At 40.8% G+C, this 24,209-nt stretch overlaps 1 protein-coding gene across 1 annotated transcript in view; it reads left to right on the forward strand.

The window, feature by feature from the left end:
• Positions 1-3,942: 3,942 nt before the first annotated feature.
• Positions 3,943-24,209, forward strand: part of LOC134336671 (protein NipSnap homolog 2-like) — a 37,843-nt gene continuing 17,576 nt past the window's right edge. The window contains exons 1-4 of the mRNA XM_063031026.1: positions 3,943-4,099; positions 8,977-9,116; positions 9,204-9,249; positions 18,410-18,504. Of these exons, the coding sequence (XP_062887096.1) occupies positions 3,981-4,099; positions 8,977-9,116; positions 9,204-9,249; positions 18,410-18,504 (400 nt within the window). The 5' untranslated portion in view covers positions 3,943-3,980. The remainder of the gene's footprint in view (positions 4,100-8,976; positions 9,117-9,203; positions 9,250-18,409; positions 18,505-24,209) is intronic.

Consider the following 24,209-nt stretch of genomic DNA (forward strand, 5'->3'; position numbering starts at 1 on the left):
ACTGGATGCCAGAGAAGAAGCTGTACCTGAATTATTGAGTGTGTGCCTTCAGGCTCGTGTACCTCCTTCCTGATGAGAAGAGGGCATGTCTATGGTGATGGGGTCCTTAATGATGGATGCTAGCTTTTTGAGGCATCGCTCTTTGAAGATATTCTGGATACTATGGAGACTAGTGCCCATAATGGAGCTGACAAAGTTTACAACTCTCTGACATGAGGAAATCTGCAGATGCTGGAAATTCAAGCAACACACATAAAAAATACTGCAGCCAGTCAGCTCTATAGGAAGAGGTACAGTCGACGTTTCAGGCCGGAACCCTTTCTCAGGACTAACTGAAGGAAGAGATAGTAAGAGATTTGAAAGTAGGAGGGGGAGGGGGAGATCCAAAATGACAGGAGAAGACAGGAAGGGAGGGGTGGATCTAAGAGCTGGAAAGTTGATTGGCAAAAGGGATACCAGACTGGAGAAGGGAGAGGATCATGGGATGGGAAGCCTGGGGAGAGAGAGAAGGGGGGAGGGGAGCCCGGAGGGTGAAGAGCAGGCAAGGAATTATAGTGAGAGGGACAGAGGGAGAAAATAGAGAGAGAGAGAAAAGGGGGGAAATAAAAAATATATTAAATAAATAAATAAGGGATGGGGTGTGAAGGGGAGGAGGGGCATTAACAGAAGTTAGAGAAGTCAATATTCATGCCATCAGGTTGGAGGCTACCCAGACGGAATATAAGGTGCTGTTCCTCCAACCTGAGTGTGGCTTCATCTCAACAGTAGAGGAGGCCATGGATAGACATATCAGAATGGGAATGGGACGTGGAATTAAAATGCGTGGCCACTGGGAGATCTTGCTTTCTCTGGTGGACAGAGCGTAGGTGTTCAGTGAAATGGTCTCCCAGCCTGTGTCGGGTCTTGCCAATATATAGAAGGCCGCACCGGGAGCACCGGATGCAGTATATCACCCCAGCCGACTCACAGAACGATGAAGCCACACTCAGGTTGGAGGAACAACACCTTATATTCCGTCTGGGTAGCCTTCAACCTGATGGCATGAATATTGACTTCCGTTAATGCCCCTCCTCCCCTTCACACCACATCACTTATTTATTTATTTAATATATATTTTTTATTTCTCCGCCTTTTTTCTCTCTGTCTCTATTTTCTCCCTCTGTCCCTCTCACTATAACTCCTTGCCTGCTCTCCACCCTCCGGGCTCCCCTCCCCCCTTCTCTCTCTCTCCCCAGGCTTCCCATCCCATGATCCTCTCCCTTCTCCAGTCTGGTATCCCCTTTTGCCAATCAACTTTCCAGCTCTTAGATCCATCCCACCCCTCCTGTCTTCTCCTATCACTTCGGATCTCCCCCTCCCCCTCCTACTTTCAAATCTCTTACTATCTCTTCTTTCAGTTAGTTCTGACGAAGGGTCCCGGCCCAAAACATCGACGGTACCTCTTCCTATAGATGCTGCTTGGCCTGCTGCGTTCCACCAGCATTTTTTATGTGTGTTGTTTACAACTCTCTGCAGCTTCTTTCGATCCTGTTCAGTAGCGCACCCCCCCCCCCAAACCAGATGATGATGAGGCCAGTTAGAATACTCTTCACGGTACATTTGTAGAAATTTGCGAGTGTCTTTGGTGACATACCAAATCTCTTCAGACCCCAAATGAAATATAGCTGCTGTTGTAGCTTCATCGATATGTTGGGCCCAGGATAGATTCTCAGAGATGTTGACACCTAGAAACTTGGAACTGATCACTCTTTCCATTTCTGATCCCTCTATGAGGACTGGTGTGTGTTCCCTCGTCTTACCTTACTGAAGTCCACAATCAGTTCTTTGTTCTTACTGACGTTCTTACTGATGTTGCTGCTGCAACACCACTCAACCAGCTCATACATCTTGCTCCTGTACGCCCTCTCATTACAATCTGAAATTCTGCCAATACTTGTGCCATCAGCAAATTTATAGATGGCATGTGAACTGTGCCTAGCCACAACGTCATGGGTGTAGAAAGAGTAGAACAGTGGGCTAAGCACACATCCCTAAGGTACGCCAGTGTTGATTGTCAGTGAGGTGGATATGTTATTTCTGATCTGCACAGATTGTGATAGGAAGTCGAGAATACAGTTGCAGAGGTAGGTACATAGGGCCAGGTTTTGCAGCTTTTCGATCAGAGCTGCAGGAATGGTTGTGTTAAAATGCTGAGCTGTAATCGTAATACCTGACATAGGTATTTGTATTGTCCAAGTGATCGAAGGCCGCTTGAAGAGCCAGTTAGATCACATCCACCATAGACTTATTGTGGCCATAGGCAAATTGCTGCGAGTCCAGGTATATTTAAAATTAGTCATAATTAGAATCATAGAAAATTTAATGCAGGGCTTCCCCTCTTGGTTTTACACACAAAATGTTGGAGGAAATCACCAGTCAGGCAGCATCTATGGAGAGGAATAAACAGTTAACATTTCAGACCAAGACCCTTCATCAGGACTGGAAAGGAAGGGGAATGAAGCCAGAATATGTAGGAGGAGGGAGGTGAAGGATTACAAGCTGGCTTCATACCCTACCACCTCCAGCATTCGGTTCCAATGGCTGTTTCCCTCTATCTCCTATTCTCACCTGCCTTACATGTCAGAATCTTGCACTGATAGCACTCTGTATGCCTGTTTATCTCCCTCCAGCAGCTGCCTCCCATTGTCACACTCCCCTTTCCCCCAAACCTTGCTTTATCTTTTTCTTATTTTCTTCTGTCTTTTTCTGGCTGCCTTTACTTCATTCACTTGCCATTGTCTTCCAAACTCCTCCTCTATTCACCTCCTCTAACTGCCTGTCATCTTATATATATAATTCAGAATCCATCTTACCTCACCACTCTCAATCCAGTCTGAAAATTCGACAATTTCTGTCCTCTCACAGATGCTGCGTGACTCATTGTTCTTCTGGGAGATTGTTCCTCCGGATTCCAGCATCTGCTATCCCTTGTGTCTTCTAAATAGTCTTGTCTTTCTAAATTAAGGCTCCCATCGACCTGTGCCTGAGAAATTATTCAAATAATTTGCCCTCGACCAAACTTAAACCAACTGATTCATAGTTTATACCTTTCTCCTTTCTGAAGAGACTGGTCTTTGTCTTTCAAATTACCGGTTTTTCAACTGGACCTACTAGCCTTCTCCTTCCAACCCTCCCCCTCCTTCTTTATAGGGCCTCTGCCCCTTCCCTCTTCAGTCCCCACGAAGGGATCCTGCCCGAAACGTCGACTCATCGTTTCCACGGATGCTGCCGGACCTGCTGAGTTCCTCCAGCATGTTGTGAGTGCTGGTAGTTCTCAAATGCTCAGACATCACTATAGTGTTCAGACAGGATAGAAAAATCACGGCATGTAAGTCTTTACATCTTTTAACAGTCTGAGTTATATTTCATTCTGGACTACCAATTTATCAGCTTTAGAAGTTATTAAATTCCTTTATCCTTACACTATTCCCCCATCCAATATTTCATCAACCCGCTTCACTGCATCGGCACATCCCATCCTCTTTTGTGAGGGGGCCAAACATCATTCACTGAAAACTTTCCCACAGACTCTTTCCATACATTTGTACTTGTGTAGAAATTTGGCAACAAAGTGTGGGATTCGAGTTTTGTGACCAAAAAGCTGCCGACGTGAACTGAAACAAAATGTCAATGATAGTGAAGTTTAACAATTAAAAAAACGTCTAAATCAAAAGTTTTTGTAAACTTTGGGAACCTTCAAATTTTGCTTGAGTCTTTTCACCCCAATTGCTTCATTTAAACATAGATCCTAATTCGCAGCAATAGGACCAAAAATCAGCAACGCAAAATTTTTGCGAGTTAATCATAACACTCCTTTAAAGCAGTCTCATCTCGCACGTTCTTGAACGCCAGCGGCTCCAGACCGCTAGTCTCCGCCCCGACGCCTAACGGCGCATGCGTGTATGTAATCATTGCGGGGTGAATGTCACCTCCACGGCAAGATGGCGGCTAGAGTTCTCCTGAGCGTTGCAACCGGTGCCAGGAGGGTTGCAGCCCGGCCTCGAACCGAGCACCGCGTTTTATCTTTAGATGCCGGCACCGCCACGTTAACTCTAGCCAGGTCAGTGCACGGAAAGATCCGCACCCAATATTGTTTTGCCGCCTGTGGCTGTGCGTTGTTGGAGTGCGTAAACTGAGGTAAAGTTTGTCAACAGGCCCCTTTCTTTCTGTCAAATGACAGGTGCGCCGCTATCTTTAACAAAATACCGCTAATCAGCAAAGTTGTCGGCTAAAGCAACATCAATTTATCATGTACTTTATTACAACCATCAGAATCGCCGACAATTGGTGGGCTTTAAGCCTTATTTCTAAAGTTTCTTTTAATAGATTTGATTTGGGGATTTTATTTAGTCAAGGTCATTATCTGTAACAGTTGCATCTTCTGTAATTACATAGATAATTGTCCAGTCCCCTAGCTGAAACGTTTCAACATCTTTTTTTGGAGTACGTTCATTCTAAGCGAGAAAATGATTTATTTGCAGCTAAGCTGCAGTAAACAAAATAATAAACACGCGAGATTCTGCAGATGTTGGAAATCCAGAGAAACACACACAAAATGATGGAGGAACTCAGCAGGTCAGGCAGCATCTATGGAAATGAACAAACTGTCGACGTTTTGGGCCGAGACCTTTCTTCAGGACTCATAAAAATAATACTGTGTTTGTGGGATTAGATAGTAAGAAATATTAAGTCTTAAATTCAATAAATCATATATTGAATATTTACAAAATTGAAACTTAAAGGCTCTCATTTATATAACCCTTATTTGTAATATTTACAGTAATATACTTTTGTAGGCAAGTCACTGTATAATTTAAAAAGTGTGCAGTATAACACAATTATGGTAATGACAAGATGACACTTTAACTAGAGTTGATTAAAGGATGTAGGTATATTGATTAGGACAGGCTCACCTCCCTTCTGTTCTTCAAATTAGTGCCATGAAACTTTTGAGACCTGATGCTGCCCTAGTTTAACTTGCTTTAAGGTTCAACATTTTTAAGTGTGCTATGCTTCCCAAGCACTGAAGCTAAACATCACCCTCTAATTTTACGCTCATTATGCACAGTGTTTAGTTTGGTTTTCAGTTACAATCAAAATTTGTAACTCTGGACCATTTGACTGTTCAAGCAGGTAAAAGCTAAATGGTTTGTTTGATACTACCCTGGCATTCTGAATTAAAATATTACTCTCGCGGAATGGGGAAATGTTACTTGTATTGTGCTCATGACTGCTTCCACCTACATTGCTTCTAAACAGAGCATTTTTTGAATGGAAAGGAAAAACTTGCTTTTGTAGAATTTAAGCGATAAGTGAAAAGAGACTGAAGGGGGTCCATGTATGAATAGGAATATAGAAAAGCATATGACAGGGAAGGACCTTTATGGATCTCTGGGTGCCGACATTGTATAGCATGTAACATATTCCATGATGTCAGACTAGTACTTGCTACAAATTCTCTTTTCTAACGTTCTTATGGATTCAGTTGTCTGTTTGCTAGTACCCCTCTGATTCTGCTGTCCTGTGCAGTATAACTTACATCATCATCATTCATTATACTTTTAATTTTATCATATGTGGGTTTACGCTTAACCATATCTAACCTTAGTTCCCAAGCCTATATTTATCTTTCTGAATTTTAACCACCGTTTGCAGATTCCCACTTATTTTACTCTATGTCACCCTACCGCACTTTTTATAGGTATTGCCACATAAGTTGTGTCTTTGACAGGTTCCATGATGTGTTATTAAAATAAGTTTGCACAGAACCATGCATCATGCTAGACGATCAGAAGCCTGGTGGAATAGTTTGTAAAGGATGGAAGAGAGAGAAATAGCCAGGTAGGTTTAGGGAGCAAATTTATTAAGATCTTAGAAGCTCTATAAAACTCTGGTTAGGCCACACTTGGAGTACTGTATCCAGTTCTGGTCGCCTCACTATAGGAAGGATGTGGAAGCATTGGAAAGGGTACAGAGGAGATTTACCAGGATGCTGCCTGGTTTAGAGAGTATGCATTATGATCAGAGATTAAGGGAGCTAGGGCTTTACTCTTTGGAGAGGAGGAGGATGAGAGGAGACATGATAGAGGTATACAAGATATTAAGAGGAATAGATAGAGTGGACATCCTGTGCCCCTTCCCCAGGACACCACTGCTCAATACAAGAGGACATAGCTTTAAGGTAAGGGGTAAGGGGTGGGAAGTTCAGAGGGGATATTAGAGGAAGGTTTTTTACTCAGAGAGTGGTTGGTGCGTGGAATGCACTGCCTGAGTCAGTGGTGGAGGCAGATAGATTAGTGAAATTTAAGAGACTACTAGGCAGGTATATGGAGGAATTTAAGGTGGGGAGTTATATGGGAGGCAGGGTTTAAGGGTCGGCACAATGTTGTGGGCCGAAGGGCCTGTACTGTGCTGTACTATTCTATGTTTTATGTTCTAAAATCAAATAAGCTTAATAGAAAGGAAACTATAGACCTGTTAGCATGACATTAGTGGTTGAAAAGTTGTAGGAATTGATTGTTAGGGGTGAGATTATGGAGTACCTGGAGGCACATGACAAGATAGGCAAAAGCAGGCATAGTTTCCTGAAAGAAAAATCCTACCTGACTAACCTACTCCAGTTTTTTGAGGGAATTACAAGCAGGGTAGACAAAGGAGATTCAGTAGATGTGTACTTGGATTTTCAGAAGGCCTTCGACAAGGTGCCGCACGTGAGGCTGCTTAGCAGATAACAGCCTGTGGAATTATGGAGAAGTTACTAGTATGGGTGGAGCTTTGGCTGATCGGTGGATAACAGAGTGTGGGAATAAAGGGATCCCCTTCTGGCTGGCTGCTGGTTACCAGTGGAGTTCCACAGGGCTCGGTGTTGGGACCGCTGCTTTTTACGATGTATGTCAATGATATGGACTATGGTATTAATGGATTTGTGGCTAAATTTGCTGATGATACAAAGATAGGCGGATGAGCGGGTAGATGTAGAGGGACTTGGATAGTTTAGAGGAATAAGCAAAGAAGTGGCAAATGAAATACAATGTTAGAAAGTGTATGCTCTTGCATTTTGGTGGAAGAAATAAATGGACAGACTATTATTTAGATGGGGAGAGAATTCAAAATGCAGAGATGCAAAGGGACTTGGGAGCCCTTGTGCAGGATATGCTAAAGGTTAACCTCCAGGTTGAGATGGTGGTGAAGAAGGTGAATGCAATGTTGGCATTCATTTTTAGGGGTATAGAATATAAGAGCAGGGATGTGATGTTGAGGCTCTATAAGGCACTCGTGGAACTACACTTGGAGTATTGTGTGCAGTTTTGGGCTCCTTAGAAAGGATATACTGACATTGGAGAGGGTTCAGAGAAGATTCATGAGAATGATTCTAGGAATGAAAGGGTTACTGGGTCTGGCATTCTTGGGCTGTATTCCCTGGAGTTCAGGAGAATGAGGGGGGGGGGGGGAATCTCATAGAAACATTCCGAATGTTAAAAGGCCTGAGCAGATTAGATATGGCAAAGTTATTTCCCATGGTATGGGAGTCTAGGATAAGGGGGCACGACTTCAGGATTGAAGGACATCCATTTAGAGCAGAGATGTGAAATTACTTTAGTCAGAGGGTGGTAAATCTGTGGAATTTGTTGTCACAAGCGGCTGTGGAGGCCAAGTCATTGGGTGCATTTAAGGCAGAGATAAATGGGTTCTTGATTTTGCCAGGGCATTAAAGGGTATGGGGAGAAGGCAGGGGAGTGGGGATGACTGGAAGAATTGGATCAGTCCATGATTGAATGGCAGAGCAGACCCGATGGGCCGAATAGCCTACTTCTGCTCCTATATCTTATAGTCTTATAAATATGAAAGGATTACAGATACCTAAAAATTTAGGACAGGAAGAAAATAGGGAGGGGAGACAACAGAGAAATTTGAAATTGAGGACGAGAATTTTAAAACTGATTCATTGGGAATTAGGGTAAGTCACCAGGTACAAGGGTGATGGTAAATAGAAAGTGTACATTAGCTCCATTAGAGCAGAGACTTAACAAGAGTAGAATGGAAGTAATTGATGAGGAATACATTGAAATGATTAAGTCGATAGATAATAATAAATGTATTACAAGATGAGTTGAGGCCGCAATGGACTTGAAGTGTTACAGAAAAAGAAATAGACAGTTTGATTACATGTATACATGAGCTGAAGCACAGTCCAATCAGGTGTTACACCATGATTTTGGGCAATGTCATTCAATTTTAGAAAATTAACAGATGGAGGAAGGGAGTCAGTGATTAAGGTTTTGAGTTTGTGACAAATAACAGGCTACAGTTTTGGTCTTCACAGCATTATTTGTAGGAAACATGTAAAAAAAGGTTTAAATCATTATTGGAGATAATAGTTAAAAGAGGCGGTGTTTAGATAAAACTGATTTGTCAGCATGCATATGGTTTTCAGCTATGTTGCTATGTCACAGGATGTGGATAAAAAATGCAAAGATCTGCATTTGGTTCTGTTCTATGATACTAAAGGTAATGATGTAGTTATGGAAGGAGAAGGACTTTGCTTGTAATTCTCTGCCTCTGCCTAAATAAGAATGAAGCCAGTTGATGTGCTCCTATCTGGATGGTTGAAGGTGGGGAGGCTTTGGAGAAGGATAATGTGGTCAACCTGTCTAAGCTTGAAGACATCATGAATGGGGAAAAAGAGGGATAATTGTTTTGCAGTGATGTACATCTTTAGTTTCCAATTTATTCTTCACTCACTTCCTCATCCCTGGAACTATTCTAGTGAATATTATTTGCACCCTCTCTAGGAATTATCATAATTAGCACCTGTTATGTACCTATCAGGGTAAAGTCCGACTGGGAAATAAAGATTGACCTAATAAACAATGTTCAAAAAATAAGTAGCCATGCTCCCAATTTCTTTCTGAGGTAACTGTTCACATTTCTATACAGGGCATTGTCTGCAACTTCATTCAACAACAGGGAGGATAGCTGGTTTAAATCGCTGTTTGTCAGAAAGGTGGATCCACGCAAAGATGCTCATTCAAATTTGCTAGCTAAAAAAGAAACAAGCAGCCTATACAAAATTCAGTGTAAGTATTCACAGTGTCTTCTGGTCTGTTAAGGGATGCCTTATTTTCAAAGAGTTTCCAGCTTAACTGTAAACATTTTCTTTCCAGTTCACAGTGTAAAACCAGAATCCCTAGAGGCTTACAACAAGCTTTGGTAAGATAAAGTTCAATCTCTTAAGTTATTTTGGCTAAAGAAATGTGTGATTATCTGAAGTACATCTATTTCTCAGTTTGCTGATCTTTCATCTTAGAAATTTGTTTTCTTTTAAGCTGTAGCAGAATGTGCATAATACTACTCCATAATATAGTATTTTTAATCTTCTAAATGATTAACAGCCAGTAACACTTAAAAAAAAAATCTCTTATGTTAGTTATTTATTACTTTAGCTAAAGAGATTGGGAATATTTATGAAGTACAGTACCAGTATTTGTATTAGAAAAAGTGTCTGGGAATACTCTTATTTTTGAATGAAGAAAAGCTTGACCTGATGTGCATAATGTGTTTAACAATCTGTAGCTAGCATTCAGGTAATTTCAAGTTTATTTTGATAAAAATTATGTAACGTACTAACCTGAGATACTTCTGGCTTGATCATGTTGTATGTTGTTTGCTGTCTGCTGCCTGAACTTGTAGCCTTTGGTTTCAAAAGGCTTGTACTCTTCTAAGCCTGATATTAAAGGCATGCATTGTTGGCATTCTGCTCCCTTGGAGTGGTGAGATCCAGATGGCAGGGAGACCACAGATGGTATAGATCAGAGACTTACCCCTAAAATAATGTGATAGGTTTACATAGCTGGTGAAGCAGGGCAACTCTGAATGCGGAATTACAAGGATGTTGAGAAACAAAACTGAAGTGAATAATTGAAAAACTAAAATTCCTATTTAAAAAAAAATTAGAAAAATAAAACTGAAGAATATGTAAAATGCTTAAGAACATTAGAAAAACCCTTTCCTTCCTGCTTCCTAACTAATGTCTGATATCCTCAATGGTGATCAATGTGAAGCATCAATTTGGCTTATCTTTCATTCTCTAAGTTCAAGATTTCTGTGTTTAAAATTGCATGCACCAAGATTGGGATTTGTATCTATTCATACAGCTGAGTGTTTGGTGTGCTAATCAGGTGTGCCAACAAAACTGCGGTAGATACAAGCCACTGTACACTTGTCCATGATTTATATTTTAAAATGGCATTGAATTCTTTGTTATATTGTAAACTGAAGATTTATTTTCTGATGGCTACATCACTTATCAGGTGCAAGAGCACTTGCTTGTTTGTCACCAATAATAAAACAAAGTAACTAAAGTAACTGGACCCAGAACACGCACACACTTATAACTCAAACATTCTTTTTATTTTAGCTGTGCGCAAGGAGAACAGCATGACCCCTGTCACCTACACTGTTCTGAAGTCTAAACAGAAAACTGCTGTCTTTAATACAGAATTGGCTTATCAGTTGTGGATATTGATCACAACATTCATTAAAAGTCAATCTGATTTTGAGCTGACAACCGATGATGTTTTGAAATTAGTAAAGAAGTTGTTCCTTAGTGGCTGAGTGTATTTCACATACTTCTGTTATTCTTGTCTCATTTGTCTCTGGCATCCCTTCTTGTGTAAAGGGACACTGTTTTAGTAAGACCTTTCTAGAAAAGTGTGACTACAGAGGCCTCACTTGTCTGGCTTGAGTACACACTGCTGCAGTCACCCCTGCCTATCTGTCATAAGCAGAGGTGTTTACAGTGGTCTCACTTGACCACTACTGCCCCATTAGTACTATTGCCTATATGTTATCATTAACCGTTGCCTTACCACAACTTCCACAGTTCCTTCTCTTTGTCTAATGGAGGACAACATAGATCTGAGTGAATTTCAAGAATGCAGAGTCTCTGAATCTCTGACAGTTTCATCAGGGATATTTGGTTGTTGATATCAGGAACATACAAGCAACATGCCTAGCTAATAGTGGCACAAGCACCACCTCTCTTTAATAACAGAAAGTCTAGTGCCAGAAGGAGGAAGATTGAAAGTCTAGCTGAGTGATGCAAATAACAACATCCTCTTACTCAATGTCAGCAAGACCAAGGAGCTGATTATTGACTTCAGGAGGAGGAAACTAGAGGTCCATGAGCCAATCCTCATTGGAGGATCAGAGGTGGAGAGGGTCAGTAACTTTCAATTCCTCAGTATTATTATTTCGGAGGACTTGTCCTGGGTCTAGTTCATGAGTACAATTATGAAGAAAGCACAGCAGCACCTCTGCTTCCTTAGGAAGTTGTGAAGATTTGGTATGACATCTAAAACTTAGACTAACTTCTATCGATGTGTAGTGAAGAGTATTTTCTGGCTGCATCACAGCCTGGTATGGACACACCAATGCACTTGAATGGAAAATCCTACAAAAAGTAGTGGATACGGCACAGTCCATCACAGGTAAAGCATTCCCCACCATTGAGCACATCTACATGAAGCATTGTCGCAGGAAAGCAGCATCCATCATCAGGGACCCCCACCACTCAGGACATGCTCTCTTCTCGCTGCTACCATTAGGAAGAAGATACAGGAGCCTTAGGACTCATAACACCAGGTTCATGATCAGTTATTATCTCTCATTCATCAGGCTCTTGAATCAAAGAAGATGACTTCACTCAACTTCACTTGCCCTATCCTGTGTTCCCACAACCTCCAGACTCTCTTTCAAGGGCTCTTCTTTTCATGTTCTCAATATTTATTGCTTATTTATTTATTATTATTTCTTTCTTTTTGTATTTGTACAGTTTGTTTTCTTTTGCACGCTGGTTGAATGCCCAAGTTGTTGCGGTCTTTCATTGATTCTATTTTAGTTGTTATTCTTTTATGGATTTATTTTGTATGCCTGCAAGAAAATGAATCTCAGGGTTGTATGTGGTGACTTTCAAGCTCAACGAAATTTATTATCAAAGTTTGACTTTGGGGCCACAGTGTGGTTTGCCAGCAGTTCGGCAATAATGTCATTGATGGCCTGGCTCTTGTTGTGTAGTGCTGAGACTATGGTCGTGGCCAGTTTCTCCAGCAATGCTGAGACTATGTTAATGCTTTCACAAGCCACTCTGGCAGATTCCCAGAACAGGCATGCTACAATCCAGACGCACTCAGTTTCCATAGTCCTTCGATGGCAGCTCCACACAATAGGATATAGAGAGAGAGAGTTGGCTGATGGTACATCTGTGGTACTACATAGGCCAGATAACAATGACCTCTCCACGGCTTTGGTTCAGGTCAAAGATCCCATTTTGAAGAGGTACCCCTGGCAGCCAGTGATAGGCCTGTCGACAACTTAACTAGTAAACACCATTAATGGCATTTGGAGGGTCACTAGCAGTATAGACATTGCATGTACTGTTACCCAAGTCTAGTCCCATCCCTTGATGGTCACACTAATATACTTCACCCTATCCCCAAGAAGCAGCACCAGAGCAGGGGGTTTATGCAACCATTATAAGTAGGTGTATACTCTCCCTCAAAACAGTCTTATTGGCAAGATTCATTTCTATGGGCAATGCTGTTCCATACAGTTCCAGTTTTGTTGTCACAGTAAAACACAGAACCAAACTCATTACAATCCAGGGGTATACATGCATTGACAAGCCACCTTCTGAATGTATAGGCCCGTTCTGGAGAGCACCCACCAACTTGACCAGTGTGTACACTATGCATATTCAAAGCTAAGGCAGGGGAACATGTTAGGAGCATTACTGTGATGAGCTACTTGTGCATTTAGGTGGAAATTAGATGTCCAGGTCACTCAAAACTTACAATACTATTTAAGGTGGCAAATAGCAAAGATCAAGAGTTCAGTCCATCAGTCCTTATCATCAATGTTTTTCTGGCCACCTGTTCCCTGGTCCAGTAGCACTCCTGGCTTAATGTGCGAGCCGTATATCCAAGTCAGCTTTCCTTGGATCTTAAAAGCAGTAACTGTGGTCAGCAACACTTGAAATGGTTCCAGACAGTTCTTCTGTCTGTAGGGTCTCCCCAGTACCCAGTCTCCTGGATGGTAGGGCTGATACTGCAGCCAGCATTGTCTTCTGGGCGTCAAGTACCTGTTGATAGGAATCTTTAAGAGCTTGTGTTAGTGCTATACAATACTGCAATATGCTTTCACTTATAGTATGGATATTTATCTGTTTCATTAAAAAAGAGGTGACTGGCAAGCCCAAGGGATATCCCAAAACTATCTCATGCAGAGATAGGAATGTTACGCAGTTCAGAGTGCAGTGCATTGTCATGGGGGCCAGTGGACGTGCTTCTGGCTACTTTAGCTTGAGCTCATTGCACAATTTAACTCATCTGTTTTTCAGCACCCTGTATCTGCCTTTCAGCTGACCTGTAAGATTGATGGTAGTAAGGGCAGGTGAAATGATGCTTATGCTATAAGGCTTTTGTTAATTCCAATATAACTTTATTCCTAAAGTGAGGGCAGTTATCACAAGACTTTTCTGAGGGATTCCAAACTAAGAAATAAATTCTCATAATAAAAATGATCAAAAGTTGCTACATCGTTTCTCCGAGTTGGATAAGCTTTTGGCCATGAAGGTAACAAACAAAATAACAAGTGCATAATTACAACCCAAACATTTAGGCAACTGCATAAAGTCCATTGGGAGATGTAAAAATAAGGAGGGCCCAGCAGTGGCGGATATGTGGCAGTGACTTTTGGGGTTATGTCTCTGGCAAATCATATAATTGCTGTTTATGGTCGTGAATCTCCCATTCTCGAAGGTGGCTGTGGCACCTCAGCTGTTATATGATGTACGTACACCACATATCCAGTAAAATTTTCTACAATTTTTTTTTTCCAGTAGCAGCTCAGAAGGAAAAACCATCAAAGAAAAGTTGCATATGAGCTTTCTGCAGGTGGCATTTTAGATTGGTCAGAATTAGACTCACACAAGTTCTTGAGTACTGTCTGTGTACGGCTTATTTGAACTGCGTAGTCTATGGGTGATGCTGGTGGTGGAGGTGGAAACTGATATCAAAGTTACCTTGGCCTGAGAGCATCTTCAAGCCCAGTGGCCAGACTGTCCGCAAACTAAGCATACCCTTCGTAGACACCTCCATGTTTTACCCCTACTGTGTCTACTGTCCTATTTCTATATTTGTTGGATCAAAGAACTGTAAAGCCCATTTAGAATTTACTTCACATTTAGAATAATATTATCTAAATAACTACGCTGTTCAAAATAAAAATTACCAGTCACAAGTGGATCACATGATCCATATGTGTATATCCATATGTGTATAATTTAGTTATATATAAAACAAAACTAAGTTAAAATAACAGTTAAATTGTATAGGACAGCTATCGCAATACTTTTAAAGCAACGTACAATATTGTCGAGATGCTATAATGGGGCAGTCACAAGTATTGTCCCCATTCCCCTTAACAGCTTTAATCCCTTGATGTTGCAATTGCTTTTGGCAATATTGTAAAACACTTGCAATTTTATTTAACTCTTCTTATCTGAACAATACGTGTTTTCCTTTAATCCATGTCACAATTTATTTACAATAGTTTATTAGGATGGACATCGCTGCTTCTAAAATGAATCTGGAACACTTTATATTATGCACAAGTTCCACTTATTCATTAACATTATTGTCTTCTGTCCGATACTTTTTTTAATGCCAATCTATGGTGTGAGAGACACATTTTGTTAGAGCTCCTACTAGATCAGTTCAAGATACATTTAAATCAATATTTTGCTCATCGCCTCTGCTTTCTATCTCCCATAGTGCTATTGGTCACCACTGCCTGTGGCTGGGCACCAATTGATGCCAGCCTCACTGAGTGTTAGAGGTGCCACTTGTCATGGGCCTTGTTGAAACTGTGCCTGGGAAAGCAGGGGTGCAGCTTCTAGTTCATACTCAGACTGATGCTAGTTTCTTTTCAAAAATTGAGGTAGTTTTATACTTTGCCTGTCCTTCCTGTGTCTTTTCCTTCTTTAACTTTTGCTCACTTACTGAGCTTTTTTTTACAGGATTATCTTCACTGATAATAGAGTACCTGGGCCCAAAATACATGCACTCTTACTACTCAAACATTCTTTTTTATTTTACTTATGCATAAGGAGAACAGCATGGCCCCTGTCACTCACACTGTCCTGAAGAGTGACCAGAAAACTGCTATTTTTATACAGCACACAAGAAATTCTGCCGATGCTGGAAATCCAAAGTAGCATACTCACAATGCTGGAGGAACTCAGATGGTCAGGTTGCATCCATGCTTTTGGGCAAAAACGATGACTGCTTGTTCATTTTCATGGATGTTCCCTGACCTTCTGAGTTCCTCGAGCATTTTGTGTATTTTTATATGGAATAGGCTTATCAGTTATGAATATAGACCATTTGTATATTGTATGTTTGAACTCCTTGTCAATCGCCTTTTACAATAGAGGTGTTAAAAGTTAATCTTTGCTCCTATACTCAATTCCCCTTGTTATGAAGGCCAGCATGCCATTAGCTTTCTTCACTGCCTGCTGTACTTGCATGCTTGCTTTCAGTGACTGACGTACAAGAACACCTAGATCTCGTTGTGCTTCCCATTTTCCTAACTTGACTCCATTTAGATAATAATCTGCCTTCCCATTCTTACCACCAAAGTGGATAACCTCACATTTATCCACATTAAACTGCATCTGCCATGCATCTGTCCACTCACCCAGTCTGTCCAAGTCACCCTGCATTCTCATAACATCCTCCTCACATTTCACACTGCCACCCAGCTTTGTGTCATCTGCAAATTTGCTAATGTTACTTTTAATCGCCTCATCTAAATCATTAATGTATATTGTAAACAGCTGCGGTCCCAGCACTGAACCCTGTGGTACCCCACCGGTCACCACCTGCCATTCCGAAAGGGACCCCTTAATCGCTACTCTTTGTTTTCTGTCAGCCAGCCAATTTTCAATCCATGTCAGTACTCTGCCCCCAATACCATGTGCCCTAATTTTGCCCACTAATCTCCTATGTGGTACTTTATCAAAGACTTTCTGAAAGTCCAGCTACACTGCATTCTCTGGCTCTCCCTTGTCCATTTTCATAGTTACATCCTCAAACCCAGAAGATTAGTCAAGCATGACTTCCCCTTCGTATATCCATGCTGACTTGGACCTATCCTGTTACTACCATCCAAATGTATCATAATTTCGTCTTTTATAATTGACTCCATCATCTTTCCCACCACTGACGTCAGGCTAACCGGTCTATAATTTCCTGTTTTCTCTCTTCCCTCCTTTCTTGAAATGTGGGACAACATTAGCCACCCTCCAATCCACAGAAACTGATCCTGAATCTATAGAACATTGGAAAATGATTACCAATGCGTCCACGATTTCTAAAGCCACCTCCTTAAGTACCCTGGGATGCAGACCATCAGGTCCCGGGGACTTATCAGCCTTCAGCCCCAACAGCCTATCCAACACCATTTTTTGCCTAATATAAATTTCCTTCAATTCATTCGTTACCCTAGGTCCTTTGGCCACTATTACATCTGGGAGATTGTTTGTGTCTTCCCTAGTGAAGACAAATCCAAAGTACCTGTTCAACTCGTCTGCCATTTCCTTGTTCCCCATAATAAATTCACCCTTTTCTGTCTTCAAGGGCCCAATTTTGGTCTTAACTATTTTTTTCCTTTTCACATACGTAAAGAAGCTTTTACTATCCTGCTTTATATTCTTGGCTAGTTTACCTTCGTACCTCATTTTTTCTCCGTGTATTACCTTTTTAGTTATCTTCTGTTGCTCTTTAAAAGTTTCCCAATCCTCCGGCTTCCCACTCATCTTTGCTATGTTATACTTCTTCTCTTTTATCTTTATACTGTCCTTTACTTCCCTTGTCAGCCACGGCCTCCCCTTACTCCCCTTAGGATCTTCCTTCCTCTTTGGAATGAACTGATTCTGCACCTTCTGCATTATTCCCGGAAATACCTGCCATTGTTGTTCCACTGTCATCCCTGCTAGGGTATTGTTCCATTGAACTTTGGCGAGCTCCTCCCTCAGCTCCATAGTTCCCTTTGTTTAACTGTAATACTGACACTTCCGATTTTCCCTTCTCCCTCTCAAATTGTAGATTAATACTTATCATATTATGGTCACTACCTCCTAATGGCTCCTTTACCTCAAGGTCCCTGATCAAATCCGGTTCATTGCACAACACTAAATCTAGAATTGCTTTCTCTCTGGTAGGCTCCAGTACAAGCTGTTCTAAGAATCCATCTCGGAGGCACTTCACAAACTCCCTTTCTTGGGGTCCAGTACCACCCTGATTCTTCCAGTCTACCCGCATGTTGAAGTCCCCCATAACAACTGTAGCATTACCTTTGCTGCATGCCAATTTTAACTCTTGATTCAACTTACACCCTACATCCAGACTACTGTTTGGGGGCCTGTAGATAACTCCCATTAGGGTCTTTCTACCCTTAGAATTTCTCAGTTCTATCCATACTGACTCTACGTCTCCTGATTCTATGTCCCCCCTCGCAAGGGGCTGAATATCATTCCTCACCAACAGAGCCACCCCACCCCCTCTGCCCATCAGTCTGTCCTTTCGATAGGACGTATACTCTTGAATATTCATTTCCCAGGCCCTGTCCACTTGAAGCCATCCTCTGTTATTCCCACAACATCATCCTTACCAATTTCCAACTGTGCCTCAAGCTCAATACTTTGTGCATTCATATATAATACTTTTAATTCATTACTCCCCTCACCTTTCATATCAATTCCTATTTCACTTGGCCATACTGTATGATCCCTTCTTGAGCTTTCTGCTCTGTTGATTCTGTTGTCTGGCTTAACTTATTCTCACTTTCCCCTTAACTCCATCCTTATATTTCCAGTTTGAAAACAAAAGTAGCAAGTTGTCGGCTTAAAACGAGAATCCTTCAAAAAATTCTGATTTTGCAGAAAATGCACCAGTTAAATAAAATTCTGTTGCTTGTATCAACATGTTAAACCCAGACTCAAGAATCCAGGCATAGGAGTGCAGTGTCAACATGTCAAAATTTAATAATCTCACAAGTTGTTAGAGCGAATTGCTTGAAGAAAGAGTAAGCAGGGAGACTAATGAATACACAAAATAGTACTGCAGTATGCTGGTGCAATCAAAGTGGATATCCTGATGCATTTTATATTCCCAAATATTCTCCTAAAAGCAGGCCGCTGATCTGTATAGTTTTGGACGATAAAGGTTTTAGCCCATTGGACTAGAAGATTAAGAAATTGCAAAGGTTACAAAATATCTACAATTAACATTGCTTGTTTTTTTTTTTGCAGCATAGATGTATTACCAAAGATTCACAAAGATGACAAATACCCTTGTGAGCTCGTAGGGACATGGAATACATGGTACGGAGAGCAGGATCAAGCTGGTATGAGTTATATAAATATTTTATTTGTATGTGTTAGGACTTTTTTAGCATTATGGCAAAGCATGTTAATTAAAACTTGAGATACAAGACTGTAGGTGCTGGAAATCAAGAACAGCACACAAGAGCATTGGAGGAACTCAGCAATCAGACAGCATCCATAAAGGGAAATGAACATTCGACATTTTGGGTTGAGATGCTTTATCTGGACTGGACAGATTGACGAGACAGCTGGTATAAGAATGATGTTTTGGGTGCAAAAACTGGCAAGTTTTGGGTGCATCCAGCATTTACTTACCAAATGTGGTAACTAATTAAAGTTAGATTGGATAGAAGCATTTCATTTATTTACATAAACATGATTGTAGTTTTAATTTTTGAATGTTGTATCTTCTTTATGATGTATTCCAGCCTGAAGTGTTTTTTGTTACTAAAGCATAGTACTAATCTTAATTTTTGTGACATCTTGTCTTTTGTGAGGCTTAATAAATCCTTTTGATTCCCATTTTAAAAAAAATGATTATAGAACTAACCTATCTAATCGTATCTCTAAATGTATATACAGACATGACCAATGATTTTAATTTAACTAACTTAATTTCAGATTTTTATGGGTGGTATGGAGCCATGTAAAATTAGTTTTAACTTAATTGTACAACTACCCAGAAATGAGTACAGTGAATTCTTGTTAATAGGGTCATTGGCTAATCAGTGTAGCCGTTTATTTGGGACAACTCTTAAAGAGCAAAAACTAATTGGAGAAAATAGCCCAGATTCCATTTATTGATTTGGGACACTGCCGCTTAATTAGGACAGGAGAATATTACTGAACATTTTTTTATTGAAATTCAGCATCATACAGACATTTCCATAAGATGTATTTCAGATACTGTATGTATATATTATATATTCATGTTTGCTACAAATCTTCACATAGTATTTACCTGAGGTATACACTTATAGAAAAAAAAAAGAGAGAACAAACAAAAGGAAAACTATGTACAAGTAGGGAGTGATTTTTTTTTAACAACATAATCATTGATTTGTGAGAATAAAATCAGGCCTATGAGGTGTTATGTAGTTAAACCATTTTCCCAGTATGAATCAAATTGTTCCAATTTATGATTGATAGATGCTGTTATCTTCTCCATTTTGTAAATGTCCATTGTAATTTCCATCCATGCGTTTAAAGTTGGGCTCTCCTGTGATAACCATTTCCTGGTAAGAGTCTTTTTACCAGCCACCAGCAGTATATTCATTAAATATTTATCTCTTTTCAACCATTGAGGTATATACCCAAAATATATGGTCTTATTTCTAAGGGTATTTCACATTTAAAAATGTCTTGTAGGGCATTGTGTATCCCACTCAAATAGTCTTTGATGACGGGGCAATCCCAGAAAATATGGTAATTGTTTGCATTTTGAGTTCCACAATTTCTCCAGCAAACAGGGAGGTTACTATCATAAGACCAATATCTGTTCTTAATGTAGATTATAGATTATTTACCTCCATCATGGCCAAACGATTAGAAGAGTTTCTACCTACACTGATACATAATGATCAGACAGGTTTTATACAACAATGCCAAACACAAGACAATATACGAAGGACACTACACATTATGGATTATATACAAAAAAAAGCAAAGTGATAAGCGTGGATGCTGAAAAGGCATTTGATTGAGTTAATTGGAATTTTCTTTACAGAGTTTTATATAGATTTGTTTTACATGATACAATTATTAAAACTATACAGGCACTATTTGACAATCCCACTGCTAGGATTAAAATCAGTGGATATTTATCAAACAGTTTTACCCTAGAAAGGGGCTCGAGACAGGGTCGTTGCATGGTCACCGCTACTCTTTGCATTATATCTGGAACCACTAGCTCAATACATCAGACAAAATGAAGATATCAGGGGAATTATTACTAAAGGGACAGCGCATAACTTGGCCTTTTACACGGATGACATTTTGATCTATCTAGGGCAACCAACATACTCTTTACCTAAATTGATGCAGTCCTTTGAACAATATGGTCAATTATCAGGATACAAGATCAACATAGATAAAACCCAATTACTTTTATATAACTATAGCCCATCAAGAGAAATTGAAAGTAGATAACCCTTTCAAATACAAAATACTCTGCAGATGCTGGCGTCAAAGCAACACTCACAACACGCTGGAGGAACTCAGCAGATCGGGCAGTATCCGTGGAAACGATCAGTCAATGTTTTGGGCCAGAACCCTTTGTCAGGACTGAAGAGGGAAGGGGCAGAGGCCCTATAAAGAAGGTTGGGGGGGGGAGGGTGGGAAGGAAAAGGCTGGTAGGTTCCAGGTGAAAAACCAGTAAGGGGAAGGATAAAGGGATGGGGGAGGGGAAGCAGGGAGGGGATAGGCAGGAAAGGTGAAGAAGGAAGAGGGGAAAGCACAATGGGGAATAGAAGGAGGCGGAACCATGAGGGAGGTAGTAGGCAGCTGGGGGAGGGGGCAGAGTGAAACTGGGATAGGGGAAGGGAGGGGGAGGGAATTGCTGGAAGTTGGAGAATTCAATGTTCATACCAAGGGGCTGGAGACTACCCAGAGGGTATATGAGGTGTTGCTCCTCCAACCTGAGTTTAGCCTCATCATGGTAGTAGAGGCGGCCATGTATGGACATATCCGAATGGGATTGTGAAGCAGAGTTGAAGTGGGTGGCAACTGAGAGATTCTGTCTGTTGTGGCGGACAGAGCGGAGGTGCTCGACGAAGCAGTCCCCCAATCTGTGTCGGGTTTCACCGATGTAGAAGAGGCTGCACCGGGAGTACTGGATGCAATAGATGACCCCAACAGACTCACAAGTGAAGTGTTGCCTCACCTGGAAGGACTGTTTGGGGCCCTGAATGGTGGCAAGAGAGGAGGTGTAGGGACAGGTGTAGCACTTACGCTTACAGGGATAAGTGCCGGGTGGGAGATCCATGGGGAGGGACTTGTAGACCAGGGAGTTGCAGAGGGAATGATCCCTGTGGAAAGCGGAGAGGGGTGGAGAGGGAAAGATGTGCTTAGTGGTGGGGTCCTGTTGAAGGTGGTGGAAGTTGCGGAGGATAATGTGCTGGATCCGGAGGCTGGTGGGGTGGTAGGTGAGGACAAGGGGAACTCTGTCCCTGTTGTGATGGTGGGAGGATGGGGTGAGGGCCGAAGTGCGGGAAATGGAGGAGATGTAGGTGAGGGCATCATTGATGACAGCAGAAGGGAAACCACGATTCTTAAAGAAAGAGGATATTTGAGATGTCCTAGAATGGAAAGCCTCATCCTGGGAGCAGATGCTGCAGAGGTGGAGGAACTGGGAATAGGGAATGGCATTTTTGCATGTGGCAGGGTGGGAAGGGGTATAGTCGAGGTAGTTAAGAGAGTCAGTGGGCTTGTAGATGTTGTCAGTGGACAGTCTGTCTCCAGAGATAGAGACCGAGAGATTGAGAAAGGGGAGAGAAGTGTCTGAGATAGACCAAGCGATTTGAGGGCTGGGTGGAAGTTTGAAGTAAAGTCGATGAAATTGATGAGCAGTCTTTCAAATATTTGGGCATTATCATGCCAAAAGATTTGGCAAAATTATCAAAGTGCAATTAATTGTTTACATATAAAAAAATTAAGGAAGACATAACAAGATGGAATCTAATTCCTTTCTTTAGTCTCAGTTCAAGGATTGAATCCATTAAAATGAATATATTTTCCAGACTATTATATCTCTTTCAGACCCTACCAATAGAGATTAACCAAAATCAATTTGATGAATGGCACAAAATGTTACCGAGGTATATATGGCAAGGTAAAAGACCTCGAGTTCGTCTCAAAACTTTGCAGTTAGCCAAGGAAAAGGGGGGATGGGCCTACCTTCTCTTCGAGATTATTATTTTGCAGCATAGATGAGAGCTGTGATATACTGGTGCAACCCATCATATGACACTCAATGGAAAAATATTGAAGAGAAGATACCTTCCATCCCCATACAGGCAATTTTGGCGATAACAACCTACAAAGTTACATAAATAATATTGACAACCCATGGGTGAAATGGACTCTTAAAATATGGAAAACTATTATAAAAGAACATAAACTAGAGGAAGATATTGTAATTCTTAAATGGTGTGCATATGACTTGGATTTTATGCCAAATGAACTGGATGCTAGATTTAAGGACTGGACAGCTAAAGGAATAACAGTTCTATGCAATATAATGAAAGAAGGAACACTGTTCAGTTTTGAAATGCTTTAAAGAGAAACACATTAGAAAAACAAGACGTTTATCGGTATTTGCAGATGTGACATTATGTTAATGGGAGGGTGAAAAATGTAACCGAGACAAGTACATGTTTGATAGAACTGTTTAGAAAAGCATATAATTCAGATGATGGTAGTAGAATCATTTCAAGCGTGTATAAGGGTCTGTCAAATCTTAAAACACACTGGACTTCATACATTAAAACAAAATGGAAGAAGGAAGGAGGGATAACTATATCTGAGGAAGAATGGACAATAATATGGAGGTATCAATGGAAGTGTACCAGTTCACAGAAGTGGAGGGAGTTTGGGTGGAAAAACCTGATAAGATATTTTATTACACCCCAGAAATCCCATTATGATAGTAACCTCCCTGTTTGCTGAACAGTTTCTAGGTAGCATCAGTCATGTGCACTTGTGTGGCCAGTAAATACTACACCGTGCTTAGAGTGATCAGTTTTTAAATAGCATCAGTTGCATGTGCTTGTGTTCCACTGATAGTTGATGAGCAATTAGCAGTAAGACAGTTTGGAACTCTTTTGCCCTCTGTTGTTTCAAGCATTCAGGCTTGATGATACCAGAACTGGCTAAGATTAAAAATGAAACAATTTTACTACTTCAGCAAGTTAGGAATTATGAAGGTATCGACAATCGTCTTGAAATTTATAATGAAAATGAAGATTTAGAGAATGTAATTGTTTAAAGCATTGCACTAAGGCAGTCCATTATCTTCACTAGGTGTCTGCTCATTTTGTTCATTTACAATCAAAAGAACACAGCAGATGAATTCCACTATTAATAACTATTAGGAAAATGAATTGTTACTCAGTTTGTCTTTTTTATACCTTTTAACTATTTTCATGAAATTTCAGCTAATTGGGCCAAAACGTACTGGTCTTGATGTGTCCTAATTAACTGGAATCCATGGTATTTTGCCTTATTAGCAATAGTTACAAAAAGTGTGTCCATCCAGAATTTTCATTAACTTTGGTTGTGATTCAAAGAAAAGATGTGCTGAAACTGGAGAGGTTTCAAATGAGGTTAACAGGAATTATTCCAGGATTGAATAGCTTGTCATATGAAGAGCACTTGATGGCTCTAAGCCTATATTCACTAGAGTTCAGAAGAATGAGGGGTGACTTCCTTGAAACCTATCGAATGGTGAAAGGCCTTGACAGAGTGGATGTGGAGAGGATGTTTCCTATGGTGGGAGAGTCTAAGACCAGAGGACACAGCCTCAGAATAGAGGTTCTTCCTTTTAGAACAGAGGTCAGGAATTTCTTTAGCCAGAGAGTGGTGAATCTGTGGAATTCTTTGCCACAGGCAGCTGTGGAGGCCAAGTCTTTATGTATATTTAAGGCAGAGGTTGATAGATTTTTTTTATTGGTCAGGGCATGAAGGGATACGGGGAGATGGCATGAAATTGGGGGCGAAGAGGAAATTT

This window comes from Mobula hypostoma, chromosome 23 (genome assembly GCF_963921235.1).
Source record: "Mobula hypostoma chromosome 23, sMobHyp1.1, whole genome shotgun sequence".
NCBI lineage: Eukaryota > Metazoa > Chordata > Chondrichthyes > Myliobatiformes > Myliobatidae > Mobula > Mobula hypostoma.